The sequence below is a fragment of the Choloepus didactylus genome, chromosome 19 (genome assembly GCF_015220235.1).
Source record: "Choloepus didactylus isolate mChoDid1 chromosome 19, mChoDid1.pri, whole genome shotgun sequence".
Lineage (NCBI taxonomy): Eukaryota > Metazoa > Chordata > Mammalia > Pilosa > Megalonychidae > Choloepus > Choloepus didactylus.
In genome coordinates, this window is record NC_051325.1 from 13030888 (window position 1) to 13053360 (window position 22473).

Consider the following 22473-nt stretch of genomic DNA (forward strand, 5'->3'; position numbering starts at 1 on the left):
CTGGTGGTTTGGATTCTAGCTCCACCTCTGACCAGCTCTGTGACCTGGGAATGTTACTTAATCTTCCTGAACTCCATCTGAAACACTCCTTGGCACCTGCAGCACAATTTCCTGTTCTCTTTGCTCTTCCCTGAGGCTGCTTCTCAGGCTCCTTGCAGGTTTCTCCTCATCTTCCTGACTTGGAAGGTGGAGGTCAGGGCTGGGGCCTCTTTCCTAGTTACACTCACTCCGTAGAGATCTTTCCATGCTTTACAGGGCATTTGTCCTCTGATGATTTCCAAATTTAATTCTCTAGTCTTGACCTCTATTCTGAATCTCAGGTTCATAAATCCATCTGCCTACTCCATAGTTCCCCCTAAACTGTCTAAAAGGCATCTCAAAAACAAGATATCCAGAACTTTCTTCTTCATTTTCCTTCCTTCAAACCTGTATCGACTAATACTCCCCACCTCCCCAACTCTTCTAGTACCCTATCCCCAAACCTTGGAGTCATCCTTCTCCCTTTCTCTCACACCCTGCATCCAATCTGTTACTAATCTTGTTGGAATGTGACCACTTCTCACCACCTACTGCTGCCAGCCTAGTCCAAGACACTGACCCATCTCCCCTGATCACCACGATATCCTCCATGCAGCTCTCCCTGCTCCCACCCTTCCCCCCACTGGTTCATTTTTCCTTTAGGCAGACAGAGTGGTTCTTCATCCCCAAGCCTACAAGACCCTTTGTGATGTGGCCCATTGATACCTCTCTCATTCCATCTCCTTCCTTCTCCCCTCACCCACTCTGCCCCAGCTGCAATGGTCTCTTTGCTGGTCCCAGAAACACCAAGAAGGTTCCCACTGCAGGGCCTCTGCATGTGCTGTCCTTCTTTCCCCAGGCACACCCCACACTCTCCCAGACAGGGAGGGAGAGAGAAGAATCATAAACCAGTAAACAAACAAATATACCAGGATGCGAAGTACAGTGACAGGGTGCAAGGATTAAGTGAAGAGAGAAGCCATGAGTGCATTTTAACACAGCTCACTCACTTACTTGCTTCCTGCAGGTCTCTACTCAGATGTTCATCTTACCTGAAAGACCTCCCCTGACTATCTTATATTAAATTGCATCCATGCCTTCTCTATCCACTTAACCTGCTCTGTTGTTTGTCATAGCTCTTTTCACACTAGTAGAATATTTATTGCTTTATGTTTCCTCCCTCTCCTCCACATGCCTGATCATAAATATTACAAGAGCAAGAACATTATACGTTTTGTTTAATTGCCATATTCCCAGCACACAGTGGGCACTCAATAAATATTTGACATTAAATGAACATGCTTCTGTTCCAGCTATTTATAAATATATAATTAACTACCTCAAAATTTAGCAGCTTGACACAACACCATTTGCTTGTAACTCATGATTCTGTGGATGAGGAATCAGGCAGAGCTAGGCTGGGTGATTCTCATGTTCCATGTGTTATAAGCAGGTGTTTAGCTGGTGGGTGGACTTGTCAGTCTGGGGGATCCAAGGAGGCTTCGCTTACTGGGAAGGCATCTACATGTCTGACACCTTGGTGGGCATGGCTGGAAGCATGGGCTCAGCAGGGCCCACTGATTAGAGCACCTACACAGAACCTCTTCAGCATGGCAGCCTCAGAGTAGCCACACTTCTTACATAGTGGCTCAGAGCCCCGAGAGTACGTGTTCTAGCCAACAAGGGAGACACTGCAAGGCCTTTTATAATTCTACCTCAGAAGTCATAAAGCATCAGTTCTGTTCTGCACTATTTGCAGCAGTCATAAGCCCACCCAGATTCAAGGGAAGGGGACATAGACACATTTTTTAAGAAGAGGAGTGTTATAGAATATGTGGCCATATATTAAATTGCCGCAACTCCATAGCTCTAGTACAGAGCTTTGGGCCTAGAATGAATTCAGGAAATTTTGGTTGAACCAAATGGAATTATAGAATGGTATTTTCAAGTAGGGTACTATAATTGGAAGGTAATGGATTGATTGTTCAATTCAGGGGCTTAGAAAGAAAAAATAATTTTAAATCACCTACATAACTTCAAAGCCAAAAAAAGCAAACATCAAAACTTAATCAAAACAAAATGTGGTGTGTGTACACACACACACACACATACACATAATGGAATATTATTCCGCAGTAAGAAGGAATGAAGTTCTGATGCATGTGACAACATGGAAGAACCTTGAGGACATTATGCTGCGTGAAATAAACCAGACACAAAAGGACAAATATTGCATGATCTTAACAATATGAACTAATTATAATATGTAAACAAATAGCGATAAAATGTAGAGTACAGGTTACCAGGAGATAAAATGACGCAAGAGAATGGGAGCAGATGCTTAATATGCGCAGAATTTTTAACTAGGTTGAATTTAAATGTTTGGAAATGGACAGAGGTGATAAGTAGTACATTATGCTGAGGGTAATTAACAGCACTGAATTATGTGTGTGATTGTGGCTGAAAGGGGAAGTTTAGAGTCAGGTATGTCACTACTAGAAGGGACTGTATAACACAGTGAACACTGTGGTGGATGATGACTGTGATTACCAGCACAAATACAAAAAAGTTCGCTTATGAACTAGAACAAATGTACGTCACTATTACAAGGAGTTAATAATACAGTGATATATGGGACAAATGCACCTATTGCAAACTATGGACAATAGTTAACAGTGATACCTTAATATTCTTTCATCAACAGTAACAAATGTACCACACTAATGCTAGGGGTCAATAATAAGGGGGGATAAGGAGTATGGGATGGTTATGGGTTTTTTTTGTTTTGTTTTTGGTTTTGGTTTTTTGGAGTAATGAAAATGTTCTAAAATTGATTGTAGAGGTGAATGCACAACTACGTGATCATACTGTTATCCACTGATTGTACATTTTGGATGGACTGCATGGTGTGTGAATATACCTCAATAAAAATGCATTAAAAAAACAACTCAATCCATGGCTACATTCACTGGAGAAAGAACCAGAGAAATGTTTCCATGAGACGCTGCCTGTTGGTTCGGGGAGATGTGCATACCTACATTTCTGGGTCCCTCCCAGCCTCCAAGTCCCATCAGTGTGAGAATGCACCGGCTTAGATAGTGGGGTGCAGAGTGAGGGAAACAGAGGCTCTCCTGGCTGCTCCTTTGGCCACCCTGTCACCACGAGTTCCCACACTGAACCCTGGATACGTCTGATTTTGCCTGCTCTGGCCACTATGGGTAGAGACTTCCAAGGATACTTTCGATTCTCTAACTGCTTTGTATTAACTTTCCATTGCTGTATAATAATTTACCACAGATTTTGTATTTAATACACATTTATTATCTCACAGGTCCCATGGGGCAGGGGTGGGTTAGCAGGGTCCTCTGCTCAGGCTCTCCACCAGGCAGCCATCTCTCCTGAGGCTCAGGGTCTCTTCCTAGCTCCCAGCTTGTCAGGTGGCTTCACTCCCCTGTGGCTGTGTGACTGACGCCCTCAGATTCTCCACAACATGGCAGTCAGCTGCTTCAGGGCGATCAGGGGAGTGTCTCAGCTGCTTTTCATCTCTCTGCCTTTACTAACGGCCTGGTTTCTTTTAAAGGCCCCTCTGATTTGTTCAGGCCAATCCAGGATAACGTCCCTTTTGAAGAACTCACAGTCAACTGATTTGGGACTTTCACAACACACCTGAAAATCTCTTCACCTTTTGTAATAAAACAGCCTAATCACAGGAGTGAAATCCATCAAATCCCCAGGCCTGCCCCAACTCAAGGGCAGGGATTACAAAGGGCATGTACACCAGGGGGTGGGGAGGGAGCAGAAAAGTTGGGGGCCATCTCAGAATTCTCCCTACCACATGGAAAATTTATGCTGAAGAAACTACTGCTGCCAGATTAATGCTCCTAAATCAAGCCACTCATCATATTGCCCTTTTCTTAAAATAACCTCCTATAGCTTGGCAAAACAGAGAGAATGAATTCTACGTTCGTTAACCAAAATTTCAAGTCTTTCTCAACCTTGCCCTCAACCTCAACCCTAACCCTAACCCTAACCCGAACCCTCAACTCTAAAAAATCTTTCTAAACTCCCAGTAACACTGGCCCATTTGCTCTGCTCCCCCAGGCCCTCTATGTTTTTCCTGTATCTGCATCGTTTCTTGCACTCTTCTTCCAGACCCAATTTGCCCTTTCCCTCCTCCTCCTTATTCAAAACCTATACAGCCTGCAAGATGCTGCATCAATACCTACATAAAACCTTTCCTGATCATTTGGACTCACACTGAGCTTACCTTCCTTTGAATTTGTCCTGAAGTACCATGGTGGGTTGCAAAAATTACCATAAATTTCCCTTTCCTATATGTACACCCATTTGCAATGCAACTTTGACACTCATCCCAATCTGAGATGAAGTGCATTTCCCTACCTTGACTTTCTTTAGCCAATGGGCTGTTGGCAAGTGCGACCCAAGCAGACTCTTGAAAAGCACTTGTGTACTAGGGCTTGTCCTCTTGCCACCTTAGGAACCTTGTTACCACCACCCGGTGACTGAGACTGAAACTAGTTGCCTGAATGACAGGACATGTGGCCAAGTCAACCATGTGGTCCCAACTGACATCAGACCACCCATAATCAGGTAAGTGAGGCCATCTCAGACTCTCCTCCCACAGCTGAGCCAACCAGAAGAATCAATCACCAACCCAAAGAATCATGAAAAATAACACGTTTGTTGTTTTAAGTCGTGGAGTTTTGTAGCAACATTTGCAGCAAATTATTTACTCTTCAAGAATAAATTTTTAAAAGATTCAAGGTCACCCTTTTCAACAATTCTTTTACTAAGTTTCATTCTAGTACGCCTTCTTATAAGAAGAGTTAATTTTAACTTGTGATGGAGGAATTGTATATAAATAACAGCCTGGTTTTCAAAATCTGGAAGCATCCATGGGAGTGTGTCATGAAGCATCTCAAAAATACTTGAGTTCACTCTTCTCCTTAAATGAGAACAATCCAGTCTACTGCATTTCACTCTCCACCTCACTGCCAGGAAGCTCAGGACCAAGATCTATGTGCAAGCACAACGACTCAGCTGGCACAGTGTGCGCTAAAACATAACAGCTATCATCAATGCGACATCAAAACAAAGGTTCCAGTTTCCCTTTCATATCCTCTCTAAGGATATGATTCCTTTCTTCCCAGAGGAGGCTCTTCATCTTTGTTAACTGAAATCCATTCAAGTAATGGCTTTTTCAGGCCCTCAACAGACCCTAAAGTAAACTGAGACCCGGAACATTTGGGGTCATATTATTAGCTCTGTATATATGATGCTATAGCCTCAGACTAATGATTTAGCCCTCGGAGCAAAGGTGGAGAGCTCATACTAAACAGAACGTTAGAGAAAGTGGAGCCTCTGAGGCAGTGGGGACACCAGCACCATCTAAAACCACCTTAGACCTATTTCTGGCGAGTGCTTTCACCACAGAAAATCAATAGGCTCAAATATGGTAACACAGGCATAAAAAACAACTATCACTGACATCTCTTCATTCTGGGGGCATTTAATTAAGACAAATATTCAGAGATTACCCAAATGCCCATATTTTCCAATAAATATTAGAGAATTATATCCCCAAATTCCAAGGAGCTTAGCTTTACGGTCACAGGAAAAGGTCATTTACATACGGGACACGAGAGAGAACATTCCTGACTTCTACAGAAATGTTAAGCAGTAATTCCCCACACACACTCAACTCTTTTTATCTCAGAAAAAGTCTGAATCCTGGGTAAGTACACTAGTCCCCCAGTTAACATGGCAAAGTACTAACTTATTCAATGAGTTGCTATAAAAAGAAACCTACGATTACAAAACTCAAACTTTTAAAAAGATATTCTATCTCTAGTAATAAACTTTCCAACAATGTAGTACATCATATCTGCACCTCTTTGATGAGAGAGGTATTATTACTAGAAAAACCCATTATCTTGCTTCACCAATAAATCAAATTCCCCAAGGACAGGAACCACGTCTGTTCTTCCATCCGCAGTGCACGCACCCTTGTACTTGGAGACGCTCTTAATAAATATTACTTGAACACCAGTTTGGGGTCTATCAGACTATCAACTTGTCACCATAAGTAGACAACGAACAACGAGAGGTACAATGGTGCTCTAAAGAGAGCACGTGCCTTCACAGACGAGCATGCCCACATGGCTTTCACTGCCGCCAGGACTGTGGGAATGACATGGTGACCCGCATCACAGTGTAACTAGAAGTTCTGGGGCGGGGTCAAGAGAAGCTGTGAGGGTTCTGCCCCAACGGTCCACGTGGCACTCCTCTGCCCTTGGCCTTGGTCTCCTCACTTGTGAAAGGCGAGATCTATCTTAGGCTGTTCAATAAGTTTCCTTCTATTCCTAAAAGAAATTTGACGCTACTACTGTTCCTAGAGCATTTTTTCATTGCAGAATCAGTTTTCAGTAGTTCCAGGTTTTCCACACAATTGCACCTGGTATCTCCAATCAAAAGCAACAAAAGCATATATAAGCTTTTATGAGTTGGACATGATAATAAGTGCTCAAAATGTATACCTCTGATTGCGTTCCTATGTCACATTAGAAATTCTAATATCCTAATACTTACATTCATAAAAGGAAAGCTGTCTTTCATATACATTTAGAAGAACCTATTAGCATATTTAATAATATGACAAAAATGACACTGTGGCAAAGAATATAAAGATTAAACAAATAAATTAGATACAAAATTCTTAGTCTTTAAAGCTGAATTCCTAGCGAGTTTAACTATTTCCACCTTCTATATCACCATGGCTTCAACATGGATTTATTTTCTAAAAGACTAGAGGGTAGAGGATGGAGGAATGACTTATCAATTGACCAGGGATCATTTGGATAGAATTATAAACTATCCATCACCACAATTCAATGAAATTAAGACTTTTAGAATTATTTCATTCAAAAAAATTAAAAAAAGGAAATTAGACTTTATCTAAAGGCTACTTATGAGATTTGAGGAACTTACACATTCATGGCTGAATGTCCAATAATACATTTTCAGTGGCATGGTCTCTAAAAATGTCTACAATTAAATTCAGAGCAGTAAAAAAAAATTGAATGGCTTACTCTCTTGGTGAGTTAATAGAGGATTCCTTTTCTGAATCAGGACAGCTTAGAGTTTGCAAAATACAATTATTTTTTTCAGTGGGTAGGGCATCTCTTTCACGCTCAGTGTGGATTAGTTTTAAGGCCTCTATTCCGTCTTCTCCATCCATCTTGTCACCTGGATTTGGCTGTGGTTCTGGACTCTCGAATATCAGATCATCTTCACTCACAGAAACAGTGAGGTCGCTGCTGCTGCTGCTCAAACTTTCCTCTCCCTGCTCTTCCTGTATTTTTCTGAAGGGCCTCTGTGACTTCAGGTCCCCCTGTGGAAGATGATCTGTAAGAGGGGTACACATGGATTACTGATCACCAACTTCAGGAGAAGCAAGGAAAGACATCCCACCTCACAGGGTGGAATTAATTGTTAAAAACATGTAAAACAATGCACAACTATATGATGGTACTGTGAACAACTGACTGTATACTTTGTATAATTGTATGGTATGTAAATATATCTCAATAAAATTGAATTTAAAAAACGCAAAACAATCTATGACTAATAATAGTATTTAATAACTCATTAAAATATTTTTAAAATATTACAGTGGGTTTGAAAGTCAGGAAATTCACTTGCAAAAAATATTTCCACTTGTACATGTAAGAATTCACTACAATGAAATTTAGCGTATTTTTGCCCTTACATAAAACTATCAGCCCACCCAGAAAAACTGAATACTAATTATATCAGGAAACTCAGCCTCTCATCCCACCTGAGAAATCTTCCCAAGCAGATTGGTTCTCTGGAGGACACTTATTTTCAGATGCACAGTATTCAGAAACTGATACGGGGGAGACTGGAGGTCTGGCTCTTTCTTCCATGACTTCGATATGTTCCTGTGTCAGTATTACTTCCTCTGATCTCTCTGATCTGCTGGCACCCTCACCCTTTAAATCAGTGGTTCTGTTCTCTGGACTTAATCTCTCCCGTGGCGGGGAACGGGGCTCAGCAGACTTTCTGCTCTCAGATAAATTACTCTTGCCATGACATGTGATGCTTCCTCTCTCCCAGCCATGAGTCTGTTCCTCCTCAGACAATGCACTGGCTGTGACTGGCGTCTTCTCACCAATCTGAAGAGACGTCTTTCCATCTATTCTGTCAGACTTATTTAAGCACTGTGTGTCACTGTTAGTTTGTACTACACAGCTGTCTGTCACATCACTGCCCTGGGCTGTCTGTCGGTATGAATGTGGGACAGGAAATGAAAAGTTCTTTGTGGGTTGGGGAGATTTCTGCTCTGTATTGAAATCTCCAAGGCTTGAGATGGCTGACATTTTGCGGCCCATAAAGATTGTTGCTGGTTGATACAATCCTCTTGACATGGCTGTCCCCAAGTTAATTCCTGCCTGCATGGCAACCTGCAGCACCAAAAGAGATGTACATTAAACATATTGTGCATGAACAATTAGGTTGTTTTCAGAAATGAAATGAGGTGAAGAAAGCATGACTGCTGAACTCAGAACCTGCAAATTTTATAAAACTCATAGCTTCTTACACAATAAATGAGCAAAAAACAGTATAGTAGATATTATTTAAGGAACTATGGGGTATACATTTTTCAAAATGAGATGCATATGAATGCCTATTGGGGTTTTTTTAACTCTATATTTGGTATTATGTGTAATATAAAACAATTTTTAATACCTTCAAAACTGCACAAAAACATAATCTATCATGTGCATAATAATCATAATTTCCAGTAAAATTTCAAATAACAACACTGATATTTCCTGAACATCTTCAAGTAATTTATTTACCATATTTTTTATTGTGGAATATAACATATAAACATAGAAGTGATAACGTTCCAAGTGCAATTTAACAAGTAGTTAGAAAGCAAATTTCAAAGAATGTTATGGGCTTTAGTTCCACAGATTGTTATTTCCTTATTGTGAAATATAACATATATGCAAAAAGGTAATAACTTTCAAAGTACAATTTAAGAAGCAGTTATATAGGAAATTTCCAAAAATGTTATGAGTTACAGCACCACAGTTTGTTATTTCCTTATTGTGAAATATATATACAAAAAAGTTATAAATTTCGAATTACAATTTAACAAGTAGCTATAGAGCAAATTTCAAAGGATGCTATGGGTTACAGTTCCACAATTTTAATTCTTTCTTTCTAGCTATTCTAGTACCCTAGCAACTAAGAAAAAGAAAATTATATAAAGATTCAGTATTCATAATCATTTTTTGAAGTCCATCTTGTCGTTGCTACCCCTTTCTCTTGTTTAATCACTTTCCTGATCTTCAGGGATGTCTAGGTAGTGACCACCCTAACCTGTTCATGTTGAAAAGGGGTGCTGACATAATGGGAAAAAGGGACACATCTGACTGATGTTCCTGAAAAGGCTATTGCTTTTGGGACTTAGCTGGCATAGGAATTCTCTGGAGGATTTAAGTCTCTGAAGAATAAATTTAGTGAGTGAAACTTCTATAGAGGTTCAGATAGGGATCTGGGTATTTTTTAGGGTTTTCAGGGCTACTGTTGGCTTGGGTTTATCATACTGGGGCCATTTGGCATATCCAGCTGAAGCTTGCATAGGAGTACTCTCCATGACGCCTTCTTGACTCTATCTGAATTCTCTTAGCCACTGAGACCTTATTTTGTTGCCTTTCTTTCCTCCCTTTTGGTTCAAGTAATTTTAAGACATTTAAAGTAACCTTAATCAAACAGCATGTCTATGGGGAGAATGAACACTGTCTCCTCTTTAAAAAAAAAAAAGAAAGAAAAATAGAGGTAACTGGTTCAGTGGCTTATCAAGGTCACAGAGCAAGAAACAGAACAGGAAGTAATAATCACAAAGCCTTCAGGAAGTTAAGTGCTTTTCTTCCAAAGGGACCAAGAACTGCCAGACACATAATAGCATCTATTTCACAAAGGCTTATGGAATAGTTGGGGATTTACAGTTGCACACCTACTCTGCATTCCTGTGCGTGTGAACCCATCTGTAAAGAAGACTTCTGAAGATGTTTAGTTAAGGTGTGGCTTAATCCAACATGGCGGAAGTCCCTAGAAGCAAACAATTGTACACAAAAGTAAAATCCAGAAAGAAGCCAGAAAATGAGGCAGATCACCAAGTGACAGAGGCAGAGATGTAAGCCAAGGAACCCCATGCTGGCAAGATACCACCAGAATGCTACGGACTCCAGGAGAAAGCATGGCCTGTCAAGACCTTTACTTTAGACTTTAAGTCTTCAAAACCAAGAGACAATAGATTCTTATTGGCTAAGCCAAGCCATTGTGTGGTATTTGTCATAGCAGCCCTGGCAAACCAAGTTAAAAAATAAAAGGGATTATAAGAGGATGCTATGAACAATTGTACACCAACAAATTAGATAACCTAGATGAAAAGGACAAGTTCCTAGAAAAATGCAAATTACCTAAACTGTTTCAAGAAGAAATTAAAAGTCTCAACAGACCAAGAAAAACTAAGAGATTAAATCAGTAATCAACCTTAAAAAAAAAAAAAGAAAAGAAAAAATAAATGGTTTCACCGGTGAATTTTACCAAAGAACAATTAATATCATCCCTTCTCAAAGTCTCCCCAAAAAATAAGGAGGAGCAGACACTTCCTAAGTCATTCTATGAGGCCCACATTACCCTAAAACCAAAGCCAGATAAAGGCATCACAAGAAAAGAAAATTACAGACCAATATCTCTTATAAATCTAGATGCAAAAATCCTCAACAGAATACTAGCAAACTAAATCCAAGAGCACATTAAAAGGATTATAAACCACAACCCAGCGAGATTTATCCCAGGAATGAAAGAGTGATTCAACATGAGAAAATCAATATAATACACCACATTAATAGAATGAAGGAAAAATCCAACATGATCATCTCAAATGACACAGAAGAGGCATTTGACAAAACCCAGCACCTTTTCTTTATGAAAACACTCAGAAAACTAAGAAGAAAGGGAACTTTCTTAACATGATAAAGGCCATTTATGAAAAACCCACAGCTCAAATCATACTCAATGATAAAAGACTGAAAGCTTTCCCCCTAAGATCAGGAATGAGAAAGGATGCCCACTTTCACCACTATCATTCAACACTGTACTAGATGTTCTTGCCAGAGCAGTTAGGTAAGAAAAAGTAATAAAAGACATCCAAATTAGAAAGCAAGAAGTAAAACTATCTCTATTACAGACGAGCTGATCCCAAAGAATTCACAAGAGGTCCTAGAACTAATAAACAAATTCAGCAAAGTGGTAGGGTATAAGATCAACACACACAAAAAAACAACTGTGTTTCTATACATCAGCAATGAACAATCCAAAATGTTTAGCAATTTTTTTCTTAATATACTATTTTTTTTCATGGACAAGCAAACAGAGAAGTAACAAGGTGAATGAAGAATGTCACTGGAACTGTCAGATTGAATTTTCAGCTTTTCACACAATACCAGTGTCATTTTTAGTTTTTATGTGGGAGAGTCCTTAGGTAATACAGAACATTTCAAATATCCCTTAGCAGTTATTTGCATATAACAATCCTGAAGGAACTATTTTGCTTTCAGGCACCAATGTGATTTCTCACTCTTCTTTCTTTTGGCCACCATGATCGATTATAGTCACTGCCAAATTCTCAAAATTGAGACCAAAAAGAGATGTCTCTGACCATTAAAGCCAAATTGCTGGAACTATCTAAATTTTAAAATGGACCCATTAAATTTGAGTTTCAATGGTGTGTTCTGTAAATTATTTTGTAGGGTAAATCACTATAAAATCAACCTATTACTATTTGGTATCCCCCAGGTGGAAGAAACTGTATTATCTTCCATCTCTTTAATTTGTATGTAGCCTTTCTGTGCTCACAGCTGGCCTCCCCACTCTCAGATAAGTGGTGAGCACAAAGATGGTGAAGGTGGTGAGAAAGGGAAGGTGGTGACGTGGGGATGGTGGTGAGAAGGGGACGGTAGTGAGAAGGGGATGGTGGCGACATGGGGATGGTGGTGAGAAAGGGACTGTGGTAATGATGGGAATGACTGTCATGATACGGATGATGGCGAGATGAGGACAGCGGTGGTGATTATGATGTTGGTGAGAAGGGGATGGTGGTGATACACGGACAGTGGTGAGTGTGGCAAATCAGCAACTACTTACCAAGCACTTACAGGTGCCAAGCATAAGCTAAGAGATCTATACTTATCTTTTATAATTCCTCAGACACCCATTATTATTACCCCCGCTATTATGAGGCCTGGAGAGGCTGGGCAATTTACTGGACATCACTTTTTCTTACCTAACTGCTCTGGCAAGAACATCTAGTACAATGTTGAATGATAGTGGTGAAAGTGGGCATCCTTTCTCATTCCTGATCTTAGGGGGAAAGCTTTCAGTCTTTTATCATTGAGTATTCAAACCCAGACACCAGGACTCCAATGTCCACTCTCTTATGCTATAATATTCAAAACTGAATCAAATTAAGCTTGAATTGTGTTACTGAGCCACAGCTTTTTAAATATTTACATATATCCCTAAAAACGAAACCGAAGCCTGTGCCTAATTTCTTTTCAACCAGTACAAAATCAGAACTCATTAAAACAGCCTCTGAATGGAATGTGTATGTGACAAATAAAACTAAGTCTAATGAAGGATAAGTGGAAGAGATAGGAGAAAAGCAAATAGAAGCTTCAAGAGAAATTCAACATTCCTCAGTCATACAAGTAGGTGATTTTCAAAAAATAAATACACACACCCCAGAAACAACCTTTCCCCCAATACCCGCTAGGCCTAAGTAACTGCCTTGGTCAAAGTAATACAAAGCTAAATCATAGTTTTCAAATGAAGCTTAACAAGTGTCTCCAAAAATCAAGGTAACATACTCTTCTTTCATAGTATAATTTGAATGTGCTCTGCATATGCTCTGAGATTTCTATTCCAGTTTGCTAATGCTGCCGTTATGCAAAACACCAGAAATGGATTGGCTTTTATAAAGGGGGTTTATTTGGTTACACAGTTAAGTCTAAAGGCCATAAAGTTTCCTTGGTAAGGCATCAAGATCAGGTACCTTCACTGGAGGATGGCCAATGGGCATCTAGAAAACCTCTGTTAGATGGGAGGGCACGTGGCTGGCATACATTTGCTCCCAGGTTGCATTTCAAAATGGCGTTCTCCAAAATGTTGCTCTTGGGTGGTTTTTGTCCTCCTTTAGCTGCAGCTCTCTCCAAAATGTCACTCTCAGTTGCTCTGAGGTCCTTTATAAGGCTCCAGTGATCCAATTAACACCCACCCTGAATGGGCAGGGTAACACCTCCATGGAAATTATCCAATTAAACCTTTCACTCCCAGTTGATTGATTCACATCTCCATGGAAACACTCAATCAAAGGATTCCAATCTAATCAACACTAACACATCTGCCCCCACACGACTGCCTCAAAGAACATGGCATTTTGGTGGACATAATACATCCAAACTGGCACAATTCCCAATAGGGTGACTCAGGATATAACAGTGTCCTTTAGACCTCCCTGTTCATGAAAGAACCATGCAAAGCTGAATAAGACAGACAGAACATCAAATCCATTTTCTATTCAGGGATTGGAGTAAGGATATAGAATATAAGCCGCCCTCTCTGTCTGGTACCCGAATCCCAGTGGGGCTGACTCATGGTGATGGCTCTACCAACCCTCCAGACATCACTCAAATTCAGAGCTGACACCCCTCAACCCCAAACACACACACCCAATCCCTGTACACTAGGCACACATCTGATTCCTGTAGCTGTTCAGGCTCTCCCTTGAGGTTCTTCTTCAATCGAGCTGTAAGGTATTTATTCTGCCCAACAAAGCGAACTCAAATGCATGCTCCTTTAATTGCAAACATGAACAGTTTAGAGACTGGCACTCTGCTTGCCAGGGCTCACCAATTCAGATGGAATATTACAGCACCAAGGAGATCATTTCACTCTCTCCCAATATTAGATAAAAATACGGCACCTAAGTGGATAATTTAAGTATTTTGCATGATGGGTCTAGGCTGTTTTAATTTCACCAGGAATTCCTCCCACCTTTTGAAGAGTATCTCACCCATATATTTTAGAAGACAGTGCAGCAAGATGGCTAAGAGTGTGGGCATGAAGCCAGATGGTCTGGGCTTGAATTTTGGCTCTGCCCAGCTGTACAGTCCTGGGCAAGTTAACTAACCTCTCTGAGCTTTGTTACCCTATAAAATGGGATAGCAATCATATCTACTTCCAGGTTGCTGAGAGGATTAAATGAATTGATGCACATAAAATGCTTCATCAACACCCAGCCCAAAGTAGGCATGCAATGATGATTCCCCACTGTTGCTGTTGGCAAAGAAAGTGGGAGAGACAACCTGCATAATGGGCCTCCGCATGGTCCTTGCAGGCAGGGCTCCCCAGTAAAGTCCATGGTCCCCCATGGTGCCCTAGCCCTGGTGGTGTATAATCTTGCTCTGACGTAGCCAGCTCACTTCTGCTTTTAGTAGGATATACTTAACATTATAGTAGTCCAAAGAAACTTCATAACCCACCTCACCCAAAATATATACTCTCAGTCATACATGCCATCCCTATCTCTCTTAGGTACACACATTTTAATGTGTTTTCATATATATATTCTCTAACCACTACTTATACCAAAAAACTGAGCAACTAGAAGAACATGCCTAGAAACAACCAGAATTACCCCAAAATAGAAAACAACAATGTATTATAGAGAAGAAGGATTATTCAATTATAATAAAATTTGTGAGGATTCAAGCAGGGCCTGAACTTTGCCTTTCTGTCATCTATGTTAATTTTTTTTTCCTAAATAAATTAGGAAACAAGCTGGGGAATGAGTAGACCAATTATTAATCCTCTTAAGAAAACATGACTATGAAGAGCAACCACTAGATGCATGAAAACAATGGATGTCTTCCAAAACTGAGCCAGAGTTTTACACTGAAAAAATGGACAACCACGACTTGATAACTTTTCTTAGTAGAGCCTTAAAGTTGCTGCTTATGGTTGAAAGCTATACAACTACTTTTTAAAAATATTTTTTCTAATTCAAAATTATTAATTTGATGGATCCTCTCCCCTTTAGCAGTGCCTTTCATTTCAATGGTCACCATCCAATTCAGGTCCTTGGTTAATTTCTCCTCTCTGAACTGACCCTGACTTTACTGGCTCCATGTTCTCCTTCCTCCAGCCCATCTTGCACAGACGACTGGACTCATCTTCCTACAACTGCACACTTGTGAGAGCACTGGTCTGCTCACAAGTCCTTCTCAATCAGCCCCAACACACACACACATATGCACACGCACAGTGTGATGTGATTCAAGGAGGAAATCTCAATTCTTGAGCCTAGGACTAAGAAGTACCATTATGTAGTCTCAACCCACCTTTCCGAGCTCATTTTTCCACTGCTCCCACACAAGAACTTAAGACTTTGGCCAGAAGGGATAACTACCCACTGGGCTTTCCTGTTTCTACTCACTTACTCATAACATCTCCTAACCTTAGGATGTCTATACATCTCCATTGACATCTCCCATCCTATTTCTTTCAGAGGAAGAAGTACCTTTTTTCTCATATAGCTCTTGCCTGTCCCATGTAACTGGTAACTAACACACACTAACCTGTGCTTTGGAGACTGTCAATTTGTGGTAAGCATTTCGAGGGCAGGAATTGTGTCATCCATAGAGGGGCCTTACTGTAGCTTCTCAAAGAGAACTAGTTACTCAACAACTATCTACTGAATTCAACCAGGGAGACTGTACTGTGCTTGCAGGCCAGCTCCTTGTCACGGACAACTCTGGGCATGGAGACTAATTTATATGGCCTCCCAAAGAGGAGGAACATACATTTCCACTGAAAAATAAAGCATAACTCATATGATAAGGAATTGTTCTGGAATTAACTAATTCATGATTTTGTGGAAATATATTTACCTTTTAATTGCTCAAACATCAATGGAAAACTGGAAAAGGCAAGATATGAATTTCTCAAAATATTACCTATTGGTTCTTCCACATAGTCAACTGTCAAAATTTTTAAGGAAATGACACTTTACAGCATAAACGACTACACTTCTCTACTAATTACAATTTGTAAAATTCTAAGGGGTTGACAGTTGTATGTCTCTTGCCCTAATTTGAAATATGACTTAAACAGAGAATACATATCCATGTAACTTATATAAGGTAAACAATCAGCAGTGCAAACAGGAAAAAAAGGTCTTCCCTTTGACTTAAGTATCACTGACACTACTGTACTTAGAAGTGTCTATCAGGAATGGAATAGAAAGAACAAACTGGTTTACAGATTTAAAACATGTCAATTATTTCATGACCAAATGTCAAACAGAAAAACCGACTGGACAATTCAGAAGTCTATCACATCAGACCACACTGGGTATACATCTAATGGCATATAAATCATTTATCATTAATGGCCTTTTTGCATAGGTCAAAGTTGCTGAGGTTTAGTGTTTTGTATCTTACAGTTTAAAGAATGCTTTAAAAATCTAGGTTTTTTAACTTTTTAATCTGTGGGGAGGGAAAACTAAACTTCCTATAAACTCAGATTAATGCCTGCTAATGCACAGAAGAAAGAAAAACTAAAACCTTCCTCCTACTATAAAAACAAAATAGTGTGGCCTCTGTTTCTTTCCTGATAAGAGTCTTAAATACCAAACAGTTAACTGCATAATAACATTTACTGGCAGCCAGGCAGCCTGCTTAGCAGATATATAAAGCAGGTAAAAGGAGAAAAAGTTAATTTCTTGGCTGAATGATTCCATCGGTAGCTATAGGGCAAACCTGAAAGTCTTTTAGTAAAGTAGCAGTTGATTCTTCTATCAATCTGTAGCACACATACTCTTCCAAGGAAAGCATTAAATATGAAAATCATATCCCGTTATCATCTGTTTCCAGCTTTCAGCCCAGTAAGCTTTTCTTAATGAATGCTGCAGCCTAAGGAACAAGCACACTGTTGGCTTTTCTGAATAATGGAGTGATGCTACCATTTTTGCTTATTACAATATCGACTGGCTGAGGGGGTTTCACACGTAGTCACAAGTGACTACTCTTGCCAGCATGCTCCAAGTTATTACAAGATGTTTTTAGACATTTCATCTAAAAGAGCTTTACTGCTTTTAGTGAAGAAAACATCTACGGTCTTGAACAGAATCATTTACATGGAGATAGGCGGGGGATTAGAAGCCTGCATTATGGCAGATACATAGCAGAATTTGTTTAAGTATTCTTTGCCAGTCTTTTTGTCTGTTGCTTAGATATGCAATCTTTTCTGTCCATTTTCTCTGCGGAAAGGTTAAAATGTACAAAATTATATATACGAAGTAGAGAATCAAAACACATTTTGTTTCCTTGTCGTTTAAAATGTTCTCCAACTAAAAACAAAAACAGCACCTACAAATAATTAGAAAAACACAATTTTACCTACTAATGACTACTGCTCAGCAAATTTAATCATGCTGGACATTAAAGCAATATTCTATAAGGCAAAGTCTTTAAATAATCACTTATGGCTTAATTGAAAAGATCTTTGCAATAAGATGATTTTATTCAAAGCAAGATTTTAAAAGATGAACACTCCAGAAATCCTCTGTTAACATAAAGTTCTTCATTTTAATTTATTACCTTTTCTCTGTCTTCATCTTTCAGTTCACCTTTTATTCCCAGGCTATCTTTTGAGAGTAGCTGCATCTTCTTAATTTGAGTCTTGTATTCAATCTAAATATAAGCAAAGGTTCACTTTGGGCTGGAAATTGTTACAACTAATACCTAACTATATCTTACGATCTTTATAACATAAAGGTAACAATGAAGTTGAAAGTAAAAGTTGATATTGCCAAGAAATTCAACTTATTCTAGAAATAGACAATTTCACAAAAAAACATACACAAAAAGTTGAATTCTATAAAATGTTACAGAAGACTTTTAAATAAAATAAGATTTGATGGGTTTTTACTTAGTCTTTCAATTTAGGGAATAAAACCTTGATTATAGATAACAATATGTTGATATAGGTAACAATATGTTTCATTTGTTATGAAGGTAACACATTCAACAACATTTTCTTTGAAAAGTTTTGCCCTAGGAAAGGAGAAAAGCCTATTCTACGACTACATAATAGCAAGCTCCTAGTAGTCACAGAGATGGAGAACAGTATTTGCTTGATCAACTTTAAATGAATTCCACTTCCTAAGAATAAAAACGTAGCACAGGCATCATGATCAGCGCCATAAAAGTCCAGTCTGCTCTGGCACTAATAACTACATGAAGATGCTGGCATTATCAGCACACTATAATTGATCAAGTAATTCAATCATGAAATGACTTTTTCTTAAAAGCAAGGCATAAAAAGCACTTTGATTCAGCAGGTTGGTTTAATTAAAGCTTTGAAAAAGTCACTGAGTGTGGACCATTGCAGATAAGTATCTGAATTTTCTAAATTAGGCAGTGAGGCACCCCAATTAGAAACATACCTATGAGATAATCAAATTACAAAGCTGTTTCCTTCGTATGAGCATAACATAGGACTGAGCTTTATTTTAACATAGGACACAAAAATTGAACAGGCAATGACAACCAAAATTGATGTGTTTTCCTCAAAACATTTAAAAAGGTATTACAAGCTGCCTTGTCTTTAATAACAATCAGGAATTTTTTTTTCTTTAGCAGAATGGTATTACCATGATAGATGGCAGTGATGATTCAAATAGATACCTAATTAAAGAAAAGTTTTATAAGGCCAGTACAAATGATAAAATAACAAAATAAACCAAGAAAGATAAAAGACATAAAGCAATTAAGAAAATATAATTTACATCTCTCTGTTCTATAGCTGCTCATTGAACTCATGGATATTTAATTTTTAACCCCCAAATCTTTAAACAGGCACACTTTACAGATTCCAAGGGAAAGTATCTTTAAAAAGGAATGGGGGTCGATTACAAAATAAACATAACTAAAAATTATCTTTTCCTGAGGCTGCAAGTGCTACCTTATGCTTTTTGAGATCAGTTGTAAACATGGAACAAGCATTGTGACTGATTTCCTCATTATAGGATCATTTCAGACCCATAACTTCCAAAAACAGAGCATTTTCTCATGGAAGCATGAGAGTTCAACTCATTTTGCAAGAGCAAAAAGGAAGTAGTAACTGCATAAGGACTTCATAAAGAAAAGAAAAATATCTTCAAGAGTCTAATTTAGATTGCTCTTAATACATCTGAAACTTTTACTGAACTGCAGGTACTGTTTTCTAAATTAATGATGCAAAATAACAATTGTAAAATGTATTTCAAAATCAGAAATTTTCTATGATTAATTACATGATTGATACAAACTATTCTTGTATTTTCCAGCACCATGCATCCCCTAGTCCCATTCCTCTTCTCTCCACATTTAAACAGAGTTCTACGACTTATTAAAGTGTTTTTTGTTGTTTTGTTTTGTTTAATTTGGAAAACATTGTGTAGATTAATCTTTCCAAGTCCTTCCAGCTAAAAATATCTGGTACATCAGTGGGTATGTCCTCATTGGCACTGATTTCTCTGACAGTCAGTCTTTCAAGTTTTATTCCTGCTTTCCTCTATTTCTACAATCTATCAGGTATCCCTATATTGTCCCAATATGTCAGAATGCTTGCAGTGCATCCCTTCAAAGGCCTAGACTCCTCACCTTCAGACATGCTGCTTCAGGGGCCAAACTATTCATGCCCCAGTAGCATCTCCTGGTCTGGAACCCCTATAAGGATAACCCCCTCATCCCCTCCTTGGGAAATCTGTTTCAATAAACCCAAAAGCATCAAATTAGCCTGACAAGTAACTTGTTCTAGGGCATTACTGTATAGCTCCATGACACTGGGCTTGATACTACCCACCTACATTTAAGAAGACCTTCCCAATCACTTCCTTACCAGGCAAAGCAATTTATTTCAGCTCAATTACTGAAATCTGTTGGTGACGTGTGGGGTCATGGGAAGAAGACAGCAAGGTTATGGCAGGTCTTTCAGTTCTTTAGAGATGTCTCTCTTCATGCTAACAACACATCCCACTTTCCATATATTTCCTTCTCTTTTGTACTATCACTTATATTCCTTCAATTTCCCCTCATCATATACCATTTGCCTGAAAGGGCCACCACTACCTTTTTTTCACAGACTTTCTTTCATTCATTGGTCTTCAGGACTGTGCTCCTAATTCTCAGCTATAGAATAAGTGAGTAATTGAACCAAATACACATTTAAGACAACCTGACCCAGCTACCTCATATTAGAGTCGAAGAAATGGGTACAGAGGATTACGTAAATTGTCTGCTCTGACTCTCAGGTACACATGAGAGATGAAACTAACATTCACAGTCTTTTGTTTCCTCCTCCACTATTTTTTCCAAGATATGTGCTTTCTCTTAGCTGCAAACTTACCCAAAGATATGGAGATACATTTATTTACTCCACTAATACATATTAATAGGCAAGACACTCTGGTCGGAAAAATGGAAACTGCTTCAAACTTTGTCCTCCAGGAGCCTGAAGGTATGTGAGGAAAGGGGTACCTGCCCTGCCCACAGTGGCTATCTCAATGCTTAGCAGAAATTGAATGAGAGCTAAAATGATTTGTCCCCCTTAAATTTTATCCCTATAAACACATGTAACCTAATGACTGAATTTGCAGTGGAAGTCATATTTTTAAATAATGACATTATATCTTCAGAATACCTCTGCTATTAAAAAATGATTCCTGGGAAGGTAGAACACAGGGTATAATTAGCATTGTATTAGTTCTAACACAGTTGCCCATAGTCCATAAGAGAACCAGAAAAAAAAAATATGAGGAATTTGCGGGTGACTGAGCTTGTACCTCGGCTTACCAGGCCTGGGCCAGGGGACCTGATATCACCCCCTGGGGAGGGTAGTAGGTACGGGCGTTAGTGCCCTCTGCAGCCCCCCCGAGCCTGGGGAGCGAGGTCGAGGCAGCTCCCTTTTCCTCACCCAAAATGCCACTGGCAGGGGAGGCTTGCCGGAGGGAACCGCCTTTCTCCCAACCGCCCTTTCCCCACTTCCTTATCTTGCCCGCACACTCCCCTGTGCCAAGGCAACTCCTGCCACCGCCAGCGCGCATGCACCGTGGCCAGAACAACTCCCGCCCGCTGCAACGGCTCCTGCGTCCTCTCAGAACCAATCCTAGCCCCTCTCCCTTCAGTATTGCCATTTAAGGCTACTTCACCTCCTTTCCAGCCCTGCCCTTCTTACCAGCTATATAACCTGTAATCACCCCTAAATAAACTCTCTCTCTTTGGCGCATACTCCTACTGGATGAAGAGTGTCTTGTCCTTATCGCCGCCCTCCACACCTTGTACGCCCCCCGCCGAGGACCTGGCCAAGTCCTCCGCCTCGCCCTCGCCTCCGGGAAAGAGCCCCCGCCGCCGGTACCCTTTAAACAGCCCCGAGAGCTGAGGGCTCCGCTACCGGCCGCCACTCCCCCCAGAAGCAGTAACCGCGACCGCAACTGGTGCCCCGTGTGAGGAAGCGTCTCCACACAACAGTTCGGCAGGTCGCCCGCTCGCCCGGACGCCTCTCCAGCTTCCCGTTTCCTCGCCTGCAAGGTAAGGGCCGCCTCTCCTTCGCCGCTTCCGGAGCCGTGTGAGGTTCATTGCTCCGAAGCCGCTCCTCCCTTCCCCCACGCTCTCTTCGTCCTCTTGTATGCGCACTTCTATGACCCCCGTTCCTCCTAACGCTCTCCCTCTTCCCCTCCATTACTTTGCTGTGGTTCTTTGTATCTTTGTTTCCTCATTTGGCGCCGTGTGCCTCTTTGCAACCGCCCCCCCCCCCCGACTGCTCCCGTTGCCAAAGGGCACTGCTTTCCGCTCTCGCCGTCTCCTTCGGCCTCGCGGCCACGGTTTATCTCATTCTCTCTGCTCGGTAAACAACCCCCCCTCCTCCCCCCTCAGCTATGGGTAATCATCTATCTACGTGCCAGGCACCTCAAGTTCGTGCTCTAGCGGGTCTCCTAGACACGCATCGCTGTAAAGTGTCTGTTCGGCAACTGCAGGTATACTGGGACCTCCTGCTGCCCTTTAACCCATGGCTCACCACTTGCCATCTTTGGGACCCTGTTACTTATGATCGTCTTATTGATCGAGTCACTAACGCCATGGAACATGAGAGCAAGCGCTTCCCTCCCGGCTTGCTCCCCACCTTGATAACCATCCGCTCCTGCCTTCAAGGCTCCCTCCCCCCTGATCGAGGCCCCGTTAAATCCAAGGAGGCCCTATCAACCCAGCCAACAGATTCAGATAGCGATATTAATTC

General features: G+C 40.3%; 1 protein-coding gene across 4 annotated transcripts in view; it reads right to left on the minus strand.

Annotated features, from left to right (window-relative positions):
- Positions 1 to 22473, minus strand: part of KIZ (kizuna centrosomal protein) — a 108993-nt gene that overhangs the window by 72592 nt on the left and 13928 nt on the right. For 3 of the 4 annotated variants that reach the window (XR_005213057.1, XM_037811477.1, XM_037811476.1), the window contains exons 4-6: positions 17796 to 17888; positions 7877 to 8522; positions 7128 to 7443 (exon numbers count right to left, since the gene is read on the minus strand). Coding sequence is in view for 3 of the 4 variants with exons in the window: in XM_037811477.1 (XP_037667405.1) it covers positions 7128 to 7443; positions 7877 to 8522; positions 17796 to 17888 (1055 nt within the window). In the remaining variant the exon portion in view is untranslated. The remainder of the gene's footprint in view (positions 1 to 7127; positions 7444 to 7876; positions 8523 to 17795; positions 17889 to 22473) is intronic. The other variant, XM_037811478.1, reaches the window with a different exon arrangement.